At 51.3% G+C, this 13,914-nt stretch overlaps 1 protein-coding gene and 1 long non-coding RNA gene across 2 annotated transcripts in view; both read right to left on the bottom strand.

The window, feature by feature from the left end:
* The window catches only part of LOC121661678, a 33,922-nt gene extending 20,312 nt beyond the window's left edge, over positions 1–13,610 (bottom strand). The window contains exon 1 of the long non-coding RNA XR_006015067.1: positions 12,157–13,610. This is a non-coding gene — a long non-coding RNA (uncharacterized LOC121661678). The remainder of the gene's footprint in view (positions 1–12,156) is intronic.
* LOC121661677 (microfibrillar-associated protein 1A-like) lies at positions 5,891–8,950 on the bottom strand. The gene is given in 6 exon segments (XM_042022100.1): positions 5,891–6,322; positions 6,324–6,479; positions 6,481–6,541; positions 6,544–6,873; positions 6,876–6,923; positions 6,926–8,950. Coding segments are annotated over 6 exon segments (879 nt in total). The 5' UTR covers positions 7,101–8,950; the 3' UTR covers positions 5,891–6,213.
* Positions 13,611–13,914: the final 304 nt, after the last annotated feature.

Genomic DNA, 13,914 nt, shown 5'->3' with positions numbered 1-13,914 from the left:
TGCCAGCCCCCACACCAGGGATGACCTGTGGTGGTGCCAGCCCCCACTCACTGCTCTGCAGTTTGGCACCACGGCACAGGAGCTGTGTCCGTGTGCGCGTCCCCTCCAGCCCAGCCCCTCTGCATGGGGGGCCCGAGCTTCACACATTAACAGCCCCCTCGGGACAAAGCCTGCGAGTTTCTTAATTAAGCCCAAGTGAAAGGCAGCCCACAAGCATCCCACTTACGTCCTGGGAGTAGCTCTGTCTGGACTTCAAACGCCCGGAGCACTGCCCGGCAGCCCGGCCTCAATAGCTGCTCCGGGATTTTCCTCCTGTGAATGGGAATGCCCGGCCTCCTCCCGGCCTCTTCAGCCTCCTCTCATTTCCCTCCCATTTTAGACGTGTCTCTGGGATAGAGAAGAGGGAACAAAGGGGCTGCTTGTGTGTCAGGAGCCCTCGGAGGGGCTGTGTTTCAGTCCACCCTTCTCCAAAGCAGGGCAGTGTCTGGAGAGCTCTTTAGGAGTTTTCGTCTCATTAATATTGCCATGAGGGATCAAAGAGTGTATTAAAAAAATATCCAAGTACAATTCCTGCAACGGAATGGGAATATATAAAAAACCTGCTCGGGTGCCTTTCCCTGATCCCCGGCACTACTGTGGGATAATTGTCTCCTCATGGACCCAGCTTTTATTCCCACTGAACCCCGCGAAAGTCTCGGCACATCCATCCCACCAAGCCCCTGCTCCCCTGCACTTATTCCATCATCAGGGCCGAGTTGCCCCGTGTTCCTCCCAAAGAGGTCCCACTTTTGCCCTGGCAGTAAGTCACCGGGAGCAGGAATTGCTTCAGTGCTGCCCCTCGGAGCAGCTGCCGGGGGTGGGCTGGGAGCTGGGATGAATACTAAAGAAGCACTGAGGCATCGCAGGGGGACGGGGCAGGATTTTCTCCTGGGAGGAAGCAAATCAGGGCGCTCTGCGTGTCCCAGATGAGCCTTTTCCTTCCTCCTCCTCGGGGATCCCCTCGCACGAGCCCGGCCCGTGTGGGAGCTGCCACACCTGGAGCCGTGTCCGGCCCCGCCGCAGGGCCCACAGCCGGCCCCATCCCCGATTCCTGCCTGGCTCATTAGGGATGCCCAGCAACACCCCGCAGACAAAGCCACGGCAAACAAAGTGTGGGGAGAAGGGGGAAGGGGGGAGAAGGGGATTTTTTCCCCCTTTTTTTCAAAAGAAAGGAGTGCGGAGGAATTCCTCATTCACTGATCTGTAGAATACATTAATATCCCAAGTGTTGGCACAGCCTCCCATGCTCGGGGGACCAACAATGCGAGCAATGACTCCGAGTCTGGGATCTTCAAATAAACCACCCCTGCTGTCATGGCCACCAGGAAAGAGAATAACAGCAATATTAGCTGACCTTCATTTTGTTGTTTCCCCAGACCTGACTGCTAGACCTCTGTTTGCCTGTTACTAGGATTTCTTGGCTGAAAAATGTGAGCATTTCCTAGACGATAAAGAGGCAGTTTATTAGGTAAATAAACCAGGCCCTAAGCAGCCTCTGCTGCTTGATAATGAGGAGGGAAGGAAAGGCCCAGACCTCCCTGCACCACCTAAAATAACCCCAATCAAGGCTCTCCAAATACCACCACACGCATATTTTTCAACAGACAGTTAATGAACAAGAGAAGGTCATTCCAGCCGAGCCAACTTGTGCTCAAAACCATTTGCTGAGAAAACTATAGGCCATAAAAATCCCAGTAGGCACTGTGTCTGTATCCTATAAAACTGTCCTTCTGTGGAGGCAGAAAGAAGTTTAAAATAAGTGTATTCTTTCGGGCTTCTGACAAAAGACAGCATCGAGGGGAAGATGCTTACAGAGCAGGGGTGGGAAGGAGAGAACGGGGACACCCTGCACCATTCCCTGCTTCCCTCAGCCCCAGGAGCCACAGTGATAAATATAATTAATTATCAGGCCCACAATGACCCAAGGGTGAGGTGCAAGCCTGCAGCACCTCCGTCAAAAGGCTACTGCAAATTAGAGGCAAGTTTTCCAAGCCTTCCCAATGCATCTCACAGATAAATGTAATAACCAGATGGATTCAGAGAGGACGGCTTGGGAAATGAAGTTTCCACTGAAACAGAGCTAGTGGTACTGCTCTCCTTGCCAACAGAGCAATGTTCTGGTGCAGGTTTTTTGAATATTTAGGAGATAAGTATTACACAGGAGCTACTGTGTGCTACGATCCCTCTGGGGACACAACCACAATGCAACCAGTGCCCCATGAGCCACAGCCTCACACCTGCAGAGCCCAGAACGCACCACAGTGTCACACCAAAGTCCCACGGTGATCATCCTGCAGCAGACACAAACCCCTGCCCTCCCTGCCCCGCACTTCTGAAGCAGACAGGCTGCATATTCCAGCAGCCAACCCCACTGTGCTGCTGCAGATCTGTGGCAGGAGAGCATTCCCACCACCAGCATCCAGCTGGGTTTGCAAACAAGTGTGACATTCCAGTGTCCCTCCTCTGCTTTCCCCAGGAAGGTGTGGGAGTCGCTGCAAACAGCAGCTCCAGGGATGGCACAGCAGCTCCAGTGTGAGCTCCCGATCCATCCCCACCCAGCCTGTTTTGGGATCGCTCTGACCCAGTGCAGGACCCTGCACTTGGCATTGCCCAGCCTCCTGAGGGTCACAGGGACCCACCATTCCCAGTGGGGCCGTTGCCACCTGAGCCCCACATCCCAGCCATGCCAGAGCGCTGCCAGCACCCCGAGCACAGCCCTGGGACAGGGACACTGCAGCCGCGGCTCACGGGGCTGGCCGGACACACAGATCCCTCATCCTCCCCCAAAACAGAACCACCTGCTTCAGATGTGGGATGAAGGTGGCTTCGTTACCCCTCTGCTGCAAGCAGGACTCCTGGGTTTGAATGCCACGAGGTGAACGCTGCACAAATAGCTTGATTTTCACTTGGAGTCAATACATTTTCTAAAGCAACACCAGAAACAGCCCCCCATCCCCAGACCTGACAAACCCCCCACAAGGGCAGGCCTTTCTTACTGCTCCTCCCATGTGCCTGAGGACACTTTTCCTCCAGTCCACTGGCAGGAATCCGACTGCACTTTTGCAAAACAAGAAATATCTGAGCTCACAGCCCCTGCTGATTTATATCCCCAGATTCTGGTGGGATCAGCATCCTCCATGCATCTCACAAAGCCCTGAAGAGACAACATAACCACTTGTCCCTAGCAGACTAATTTCTCCATTGACCACATCCTCCGTGCATTGTTGTGTCCCTGCCGTGCCTGGGGCTTGGGAAGCAGAATTCCAGATGCTGGACCCTTGCCCTGCCCAGGCCCTGTGTGCTCAGCACAGCCCTGGCCCGGGGTGCATTCAGGGTGACACGACCAAGAGAGGCTGCAGAAGGCCCAGCATTCGGGAGCCAAAGACTAAGGCAGAACTTCAGTCTGCAGGAATTACTGCAAACATTTAACCCAGATGATTTCCCCCCTAATTTAGGTTTTAATGTGGTACGAAATCCCCGAGCCTGAACACCGTTGTATTTCAGCTCCAGATCGGGGAGAGCAATTATTTTGTCATTGAGCATATTAGGAAAGAAAAGGCAGAAGGAGGCAACTTTGAGCCTCTTTGGTCATGTACAAATTAACACATTTCATCACCATTTTCAGAAATATAAATTAATGATTTAATTCTGCAACACGTATCCTTGGAAACCAAGCTGTAAGCAGTTGCCCATGGATGTTTCACACAATTCCATTCTTTTCAATATTGAAATACAATTAATTGCTTGGCCTTTTGCAGTGATGGACAGCTTGGGTGAGGAGCAGGGTGCCCAGGGGCTTGTTTTACCACCAGATTTGTAGGGTCTCACTACGTGGGCTGACAACAGCTGCTCTAAATCTCCTGATAGGTATGAACAGGCACTGGTGAAGTTCAGTCTGTTTGAACAGCTGCATATGCAAATGTAATTAAGAAGATGTCTATTGCCTTTTGCTCCCCCTCTCCCCTCACCCTGTCTCCTGATGGGGAGGGATGGCATTTCACAGCTCCAGGCTTCAACCTCTGCCTGATTTACATCTCACAGCACAGTCCCAGAAATGCCACTCTCAGGGTGTCCTTAAAATCAGGGCTGTCTGACCAACCTGAGCAGGATGGAAGCTCCAGAGCAAACCAAGACTAATTAGAACATTAAAAAAAAATGCTAAAAGGGGTAGAAAACACTGGGAGTGCACTGAGGGGAAATCAGATCACGCAGAGCTAACCAGGTTAGCTGGTCAGATAATGAATTTTCTAGACAAAGGAAGTGAGATAGATCCTACCCACACAGACTTCAGCAAAGTGATACAGCACCACATGGGAAATCCTGAAATGAAAAACTGGGGATTAGCAGAACTGGAAGGGCAGGAAACTGGTGAAAGGGGAAGTGGCGTTGAAAGAAGGATCAGAATGGATGGAGGTCACCGGCAGAGCTCCTCCAGGCATGGTCAGCAGGCTGATCTTATTAAATATTTTTATTAATGACCTTGGCACAAGAAGTAAGTGTGCTAATGAAATCTGCTGCTGACACAAAGCTGGAAAGCAGCACCAACACACAGGAAAGCTGGGACTGAACGGGGGAAAAAAAGGGGGAACTGTGAAGATGAATGGAGGAAGGCTGAAATTCCACTGGATGGGAGAGGAAGCCATGCACTGGGGATAAACAATAGTTTTTGCTGTGAGTTGGAAAGAAAATGAACTTGAGTGGAAAATGTTCAAGAGTGAGAAAGGCCCAAGCAAACAGCTCCAAACCAAAATGACTGGGACACCAACACGCTGGAATTGCAGTATTTCCAACAGCCAGAGAAGTGCTGAAGCTGCTGGACAAGCCAGGTTATAGGGTTTACAGAAACCCAGAATCCTGAGAAGGCTCCGGGGATGCTGCACTTGGTTCCTGTAGTTAAAAATCCAAAAAGTTTAAGTAGGAAGAAGTGTAAAAAAAGAGTTGGCAGAAAACAGATTAATTTAGGAGATTAAAGTGTAAAGACACTTGTTCAGCCCTGCAAAACAAAAGCAGGGAGGGCACACTGAGTGATCTCTTGGACACACATATTGGAGGGAAAAAAAAATAAAAAAGGGGAAAGAACTATTCAGGACAGCAGAACAAGGGCTGCACGTGGGCATCATGAAGTATCCCTGACAAGTCCAGGCTGGAAATAAGTTTATGACCATTCCAGCCTTCCAATAGGAGTAATGGGGGGGAAAAAACAAGCTTGTTCTCAGAAATTTATCTTGAAGGGATCCTCTGACCCAGAAGGCTCTTCCCATCCTTTCCTGCTCAACACACACAGAGCTGCCAGCACCAGGACATGCTGTGCTTCCCACCTGGAAGGGGAGTCATAAAGCAAGCCCAAACCACCTTTTTTTTTTACAAAAAAAGCCTGTTTATGACTGCTTAGGTCCATTCTCTTTTATCAGTTGAATCCATTCCAACACCTCAGCATGAGCAATTTTAAGGCAAATATTCGAGAAGTGAATACAGTGAGTGTGAGGAGGAGGAGGAGGAAAAGGAGGAAGAGGAGGCGGAGCAAGGCCATGAGCTGGCTGGAGGGCACAAAGGCACTGCAGGAGTGAGCACCAGGCTGTGGGACACTGCCACCAGCACAGGCCTCATCTCAGCACCATGACTGACCTTGTCCCAGTGTCCCTGCTGAGCTGGGAACACCCTCTGGGACATTCCCTCTCACCATCAGTCACCTGGGGGCTCCTCACCTGCTCCTTGGGGGCTCTGAGGTAACAAAACCAAGGAAAAATGTTTCATATTATGGGAAAGCAAGGTGGCAAAGCAACAACTTGTTCCCTGTGAGGGTGGGCAGGCCCTGGCACAGGGTGCCCAGAGCAGCCGGGGCTGCCCCTGGATCCCTGGCAGTGCCCAAGGCCAGGCTGGACATTGGGGCTGGGAGCAGCCTGGGACAGTGGGAGGTGTCCCTGCCCATGTCCCTTCCAACCCAAGCCAGTCTGGGATTGTGTGGTTAAAGACAACAGCGATCAGTGAAGACAGAGAATCACAGAATGTTCTGAGTTGGAAGGGACCCACAAGGATCATCAAGTCCATCTCTTCAGTGAATGGCCCATACAGGGATCAAATCCACCACCTTGGTGTTATTAGTTAATTAGTGAGACACCAGAAATGAGCCCAATTTAACCAACAGATTCATCATTCTTCTGCTGAAGTTTCTTTTCAACTCTTCCTGCAGGGGTAACAACTCAGAACAAACTTTTTGACATGTGACAGTGGAAGAAGCTTGAAGTTGTCCCTGAGGGCCGGAGCACTGAACTCCCTCTTGCCCCTCCTCCTCCTCATCCCTGAGGAAGGCTCCGTGGTGGCAGTGCTGCTGCAGGAATTTGTATTTGCCCTTTCCTGCCCTGTTGGTGGTGCCTTTGACGCTGGCCTGGCGCTCCTGCTCCTTCGGGTTCCGCTCCATCCCTGCCTCCTCCTCCTCTACGACGCCTCAGCTCCCGGACCTTCCAGGCCTCGTACTCCTCCCCATCCTTCTCATCATCTCTACGAGTGCATCCAGTGCTGCCAGTGGCTGCTTGCCCTCCTCCAGCTCCTTCTTAGCTTCCTCTTCTCCAATCTGAAGCGTGTACTTGAGCCTCTCCTCTGCCATCCTCTTTGCCTCCTGCTCCAGGGCTTCTGCTCCTCTCTCCTGAACTGTGATCTGCTCCTTCCTGTGGATAAAGACCGGTTTGAGACGTGGCTCCACTTCACCTTCGTTGCCTGTGTACTCCTCGTACCTGGACTCTGACTCGGCCTCTTCTCCAGACCGACCCTCATCTTCCACCTCCATCACCTCCATCTCCTCAGTTCTCCTCTCCTGTGCTCGCTGATGCATCACCCACGTTCAACCTCCTCGTCATCGATCTCTTCCTCTTCCCTGGTGTCCTCTACTCCAGGCACCAGGCTTCCCCCCTCTCCACCTCTGAATCACTTTCTCCAACCTCTCCGTGTTCCAGGAGGTCTCGGTGTCTCAGCTTTGTCCAGCCGGTATCAGCCACCCCAGCCAGGGCCATTTCAGTGCAATGTTCCAACACCCAGCCCCATCTTTTGTTTCCTGATTGCCCCATTTGGCCCTCAGGCAAAGCCCTCTCCCCCCACCAGCACTGTCCTTCTTCCAGGTAGCAGATGGGACAAAAATTCGCCAAAAAAGAAACAACAAACCCAGAACAAAATTGAAGGAAGGAAAAATTATAATTAAAAAAAAAAAAAAGAAAGAAACTCAGGAAAATACACAAGTTGCCAGGCCAAGAAATCTCATCCCATCAGAGGCTGGACAGGTGACTCAGAGCCAGTGCAGTTGTCAGGGCAGCACTGGGGAGGAATATCAGAGTAACTTCTCCAAGAGTCAGATTGCAGGAAAGGCTGATTTCATGGCAACTGAACCAGCTCCTCCTCTCCACTGAGAAAAAAACAAATGGATGGGGACTTGCTCATCTAAACACACAGGATACGTCAGAGGAACAGACCTGAGCAACTGCCATCATAATTTATAAAACAAATTAAATCCATGGCAAAAATAAGCAAAACTTAGAACAGAGAGATCACAGAACCTGGCAGAAAAAGGCCCCAGCCTGCATGAATCATTATTTTCTACAGGAAACCTTATATAATCCAAGCTACCCTGTTTTAAAACAAACCAAACCTTCCAAAAACTCCAATTAATGGGTTTAGCAAAGTTCTGTTTTTAATTCAGGTGATTTGGTAAGATTAAAAAAAAAAAAACCAAAACAAACTCCACCTGGTACAGATTAATTTGCTGTAGTTTACAGCCTGCTTTTGGCATCCCCAGCCCCTCCCTGGGAGGAAGGCAAAGGCGAGCTGAGAGCATCTACCTGGCGCTGAGGGAGGCGATTAGATTGCATTGCCATCTTGTGGAACAGGAGAAAACCAGGGACAGGGAAAAACCGCTCAGGCCCCTCTCTGCAACGGGGTGGTGCTCTCCAGGACACAGGCCCTGGCCCAGAAGGGGATTTGCTGTGGCTGGTCCTCATTCTCCTCATTTATCTGAAAGGGCAGAGGGATGCACACAGGGAGAACACGGTCTGCTGCCCTCAGGCTGCTGGCATGGGGAGGGACACAGACTCAGCTATCAGAAATAAAAGCTTCCTCTTTTTTTGCTTGTTTTTACTGTGAGAAAGTCATGGTTTTCTGGGTTGCTTCCCCGGGAAACAAAAGCAGCTTTTCTCCTTGGCTACAGGAGAACCACCAGAGAGTGACTGGGGCAGGAGCAGGAGTAGAACCAGCAATGCCCAGGTCCCCATCCCAGTTCGTGATCTGGTTCAGCAGGACCTGAAGAACGTTTCTGACTTCACACATGGCACAGCTCAGATTCAACCACCTCTGCACAGGTCACAACTGCCAACAGGACTCCCAGCTGTGGCCTGAGTAACTAAAATCCCCTTGGCTCCTCCAGACACAAACACTTGAGGATGTTCTTATCACAGCCAAAGCCTGGCTTAACCATCCTCTCTGCAGGGAGCTGCCTACTTGTGACTCTATGGAAAATAACCAAACAAAAAATCCCACTACAAAACTCAAGGATGGGGGGAAAGTTACCCAAAAGCACCAAACCCCTGTTGCCAGCCAGGCTGGGAGCAAGGGAGGAGTTCACTGCACTGGTTCTTGTCTCAAGGAATGCCTGGACGTGGCACTCAGTGCTCTGGGCTGGTGACAAGGTGGGGATTGGGCACAGGCTGGACTCGATGGTCTGGGAGGGCTTTTCCAGCCTCAGTGATTCTGTGCTGTGAAGCCTGGAACGCCAACCCAGCCAGCTGGACACTGTGATGGATGTGACCCACGATTTGGGTTGCACCTTACTGGACTCACTGGGGCAGGAACCACCTGGCCCAGTGTGGAGAAGCCCTACAAGCAGCAGTGCAAGTGAGCTGGCTCTGGTGCCCAGCAACCACAGAACACCAGCTCACCTGTCCTGAGTGACCACCAGCGTCCAGAGCCGTGGACTAAATGAACTCAGGGAACATCTTCTGGACTTTTATGGGCTTTTCACAGACATTTCCCAGGGGTGGCCCACAGACTGCAGGGATGCTTCCTGTGGGGACAGGGAGAGGGTGGCTCTGGGGGGCTGGGGTTAAACCACAACATCCCCCAGCATCTCAGCATTAATTATACTTTAGTTTATTTGCAAATTTTGAAATGCAGTTCTTAAGAGGGCATTCTGAGGGTTAAAGTTTCTAATAAAAAAGCTACTGAGAAATGGTTAGTGAGTGTTACTCTGCAGAAACCCCTGAAGGTGCCCAGACTGGAAGAGAGAGCACAAACCAACCCAAGAGCGCCAGTGGTGAGGCTGAAAAGTCAGGATTGTGCACGCAGCCATTCCTGCAGCAAAGCTGGTACAGGCAGCCTAGCACTTGATTGATGATTTGTGTGAACACTCTGGTGAAAGCTCAATGCAAATTTCTGAAATCTCAGAAACTTATATGTCCCCCCACCCCTCCTAATGCCCAGCACTCACTGGGAAGGAGGAAAACAATGCCAGGCAGCGTGCAAACATTTGCCTGCGGATGACTAATGATTTTCAACAATAATTTCATACATGCAGCAGGCTGGAGTCTATCCCGTGGTTACTCTTCTGCTGCAACCCCTGGGAGTTCCCAGTGACACCAGTGTGGGGCTGCCCGAGGCCACCAAGGGAGACAGGACAGCCTTCCCTGGGCACGGCGAGGGCGGGCGCTGTCAACAGCGCTCGGGCCAGTGAGAAAAATGGCACTGGAAATAAGCTGTGAATGAAACAACCCACCCAGGACAACCCGGGGGTTTGTGCCAGGCCTGAGCAGGGCAGAGGGGCAGAGGCTGCCCCTGGGCCAGGCAGGTAACGCCGAGGGCACAGCCCAAACCACAGCGGGCACTGGGAGCAGCCCCCACAGCTGGAAACGAGGTTTGCCTGAGAGGGAGATGTTGAAATATTGATTAAGGTTGGGTTTCATCAGCAATACTTTGATTTTATGATTATACTGGCTGCTAACAAAGACACACCCATTAATGCATTACATTCCTGCTTGTAAAACAGGGATTATTCCATTATTGCAGCCAGTGTGCTCCGCTTGTATCCACAGCCCGTGGCTCCAGCACAGGCACTCATCAGGAAAATAAAAAGACACCATGATTTCAAAAAGGAGGGAAAAACGCATCAACAGCCACATGCTGGAGCAGAGTGGAGACTGGGTCTGAGTAAGGAAGGGGTGGGCAAGGGGGAAGGCTGAGCACTTCACCCTGCTTTAAATCCACAGTGAGACACCAAACCCAAAGAGTTACTGAGGATTTTATCAATTTAAAGGATAAAAAAAGCACTCTGACATAGTCTCCGAGCAGGTGCCAGTTTTCCTGTGGCTTGGCCTCATTCCGGGGATAATCATACATCCAGGGAGGGTATTTCTCATCCCAGTACACCAGTTCATCCCAGTGCCAGGGATAACGGTGGCAGAGGGATGGGAGGAATGCCATTAAAGCCTGTGTCCTCGACATTATTGTTCCTGGGCAGCAGGAAGCAGCCATCTGAGGCAATATGGTGTTTACTTATGCCCAAATTGTTATGCAAACACAGGAAGACCTATGGGAGCAGAGGGAACAGGCACCGGAGGCAGCACTTCTCACCAAAGCAAAATGTTTTTCAATGTGCAAAGGGTGAGAGAGGTCACCCCCAAGGAATCCAGCCCAGGATCCTCCCAGCCTTCGATTCTCCCATCCTCCCTCCTCCTCCTCCTCCTCTGAAATTCCCCAAGCAGCCAGGATGGGCTTCCCGAGTTAAAGAGACAGGCTCATCATGCAGCAACATGTCTGGGGCTGCACTTGCATGAGGAACCTAAAAATGGGGAGAAATCCCTCCTGGAAGCCACGGGAGTGACCCCCTGCCTGCCCCCCACATCACGCTGAGCTGCCCTGGACTCGTGCGGAAAACGAAGCCACAGGAATTAAAGGGAGACTCCAAAGGCACACGGGGTGCTCAGCATCATTCAAGTGCACTTAGTTTTAAATTAAATCCATCTTGCATCAACATTCAAGATCTAAAATAAAAGAGTCAGTCGTGAACTCTGCAGTCACGCCTTTAATTCCATCTGCCGTTGGTACGAAAGAGCTCGGAGACAAATGACTCTGACAAGTCAACTTTAACCTCCAGAAGAAGCCACAGGTTTTCATCAACCTACATCAACCAAGCTTTCGAAAAGTTATCACTGATGGAGAGCCAAATAAATCCCTGGAATTGTCAGAGCTGGAAAGATGCCTCATTGCCGGTCTAAGCTCGGGAGCTTCTGCAGCCAGAGCCTCACTCCACAGGATGCAATCTCCCACCAGCCACAAACAGGTATGTGACCACATCAGCCCTTGGCTTTCTCTTCACTAAACTACATAAACCAAATTTTAACAAATTCCATTTCTGACCGTAAGTCAAATTTCTGTAGAGCATTGTGAGTCTTCTAGCACGATAAAAACGAAGCACGGACAGCAGAACCAGACATGCTGCTTCCAGAACTGAACTGCCACCACCTCCCCAGGGACTTCATCCCTCAGCCAGTCACCCTCCCCACATAAAGACAATTTCTGCCATCACCCACAGCATCCTCTCCTGGTCACTGCTACCAACCCTCAGCTCTTCATCAAACCTGCCTGTGACTACCACCTCTGCCTGGCTCTATGGAGAGGGAAGCCAGTTTAGCTTTAGCAGCTTGCACATCACTTCAGGAGTCACCAGGAAGGGTTTCATGCCTGGCAGGCTCTGAATGCTGCTGGGTTAAGAGCTCATCCCTGCAGGACATCCCCAGAAACGCCCCTGCGGCCTCGCTCCCCGCTGTGCCAGCTTTGTGAGAGCTGGTAGCAAGTTTGTGTAAAGCTAATTAACATGCACCGCTCTAATTTCAGACCATTTCAGACACGCAGGATATTGTGCAATGCCGGAGTGAAATGGCTCAAGGAAATCAACGGCACCAGCACTTCAGCACAGCGAGTCAGAGCTGCTGGAGATGTTTGGAGTGCTGGGGTTTGTGCCTTTGAAAGAAGCTGTCCTCGGGGGGGAGCGCATTGCACAGCAATTAGGGACAGTTAATAACTGCACATCATCAGTTACCAATGCCCTGGCATCGCATGATTTGTGCCGAAGCCATTTCCTACCGCAGGACGTTGATTTCTTGTCCACCATCTTCACGTGCCGCGTCTGGGTGCGCAGCCGGTCGTCCGTGTTCTCCACCAGGTTCGTGAGGTCATCGATGATCTCTGGGGAAAGAGGAACAGGAGCATTAAATCTGAGCCCACAGCATCCCTGCTCAACCACCCTCCTGCTGGAGGCCCCGGAATGGGAACCAGCTGCATCCTTCTGTCCCCCACTGGGACAGAGCAGTGCTCACACGGCACTGAAAGGTCCAAATCCTGGGAAATACTGCACCACAGACTTCAGATTCAGTGCACTGCTCCACTGCAAGAGTGGAGGAGAAAGTACAGCCTAAAGTGGAGGAAAAAGCACAGCCTGAAACAGCAGCATCAGTCTGGGAGGTCAGGGGTACAGGAGGGCAGCCACAAAGCTGAGGTGAATTCCCTCACTGAGCCGAAGTGAGGGAATTAGTGCCTATGCTATAGGAATTCTGGAATTTCAGTCCCTGGAACAGCATCTCAACACTTGGCCACGACATCATCACTAAACCACATCCAGAAGCACCATCTCCATAAAGGCCTCTGAGAGCACTCAGTGCAGTCCTGACCATGTGACCACTGAGGTCACAAAGTCCTGCCTTGGTTCCCTCCTGGAGCTGTGGGTCTGGCAGCTCTTCCTGCAGCCCAGAAGGTCCTCTGGGAAAAGGGAAGTGGGCAAAGTTTCCCCTACATCGAGTTTTAAAGAGAGGAGAAAGGAAAACTTCAAGCCAACCCACCCTCAACCCCCTGTAACTGATGGCTTTAATTTTGTCCTGGAAATCAGAGCTGGGACAAGGCTTACACTGAGAGTGGTTGATGGGATGGCTGAAAATTAAAAGCCACATTCAGGCACTAAATTTCCCTCTCAGCGCCTGTTACGCTCTGATTTCCTTGGAACACACAGCCAGTGCTTCTGGTGTGTGCACACACCACGTCTGGCTGCCCTCGGCGCCGCAGGTAGGAGAGGCTTCCTTCGTGCATGATAAACCAGGAGAGGACAGCAGCCAAGCCCTCAGTGCTGCTGCACAGCCTCTTGCTCTGCTTACACTTCCAGCACTCTCCCCACTGTTGATCCCTGTGAGTCCTGCCTGCCTTTGAGGCAGGGCTGGGGACAGTGGCCATGCCCTCAGCTCCTCTGTACCCCAGCAGGTCCTGGCACTGCAGCTCTGCCCCGAGGAAACCCTGGGTTCAACAGCCCTTAAGCAACAAAAGCAGAAGTCAGAGCACACAGCATCCAGTTAGCAAGATAAAGTGATATCCTGCCCAAATTTATGGATCATAACCCTGTAGGGATGATGGCAGAGGGTTAAAGAACATTTAAAGAATGCAACTCCCATCAACAGGACAGGGCCCTTATTCTTAAGCCTTTTTAGTTTTGACTGTATTCCTTCAAACAAAAGATTTCCCAAATGTCTCTGCAAGGAAAAAGGGGAGGACAGTGACAAGGGCATTCCTTGTACTTCCCAAACTTCCCTGTGAGACAGCAAGGAACTCTCGTCCTTCCAAGAGCAGTGCCAGTGCGTGACATTAGCTCTTGCAGCTTCCCTGCTGTCATCCCTCTGACACCAGGAACTGAATGGGAACGGTTTTCTCCATCATTCACCTTCCCTCAGCAGAAGATCACAGAAACTCCTGAGCTGGAAGGGACCCACCAGAATCATGAGTCCAGCTCCTGGCCCTGCACAGACACCCCAAATCCCACCCTGGGCATCCCTGGCAGCGCTGTCCCAACGCTCCTGGAGC

The sequence above is a fragment of the Corvus kubaryi genome, unplaced genomic scaffold (assembly GCF_017639235.1).
Source record: "Corvus kubaryi isolate FWS band 111438036 unplaced genomic scaffold, C.kubaryi_AGA036_p1.0 37187, whole genome shotgun sequence".
Lineage (NCBI taxonomy): Eukaryota > Metazoa > Chordata > Aves > Passeriformes > Corvidae > Corvus > Corvus kubaryi.
Note: the sequence above shows the minus strand (reverse complement) of the source record. Positions and strands in the feature narration are given on the sequence as shown.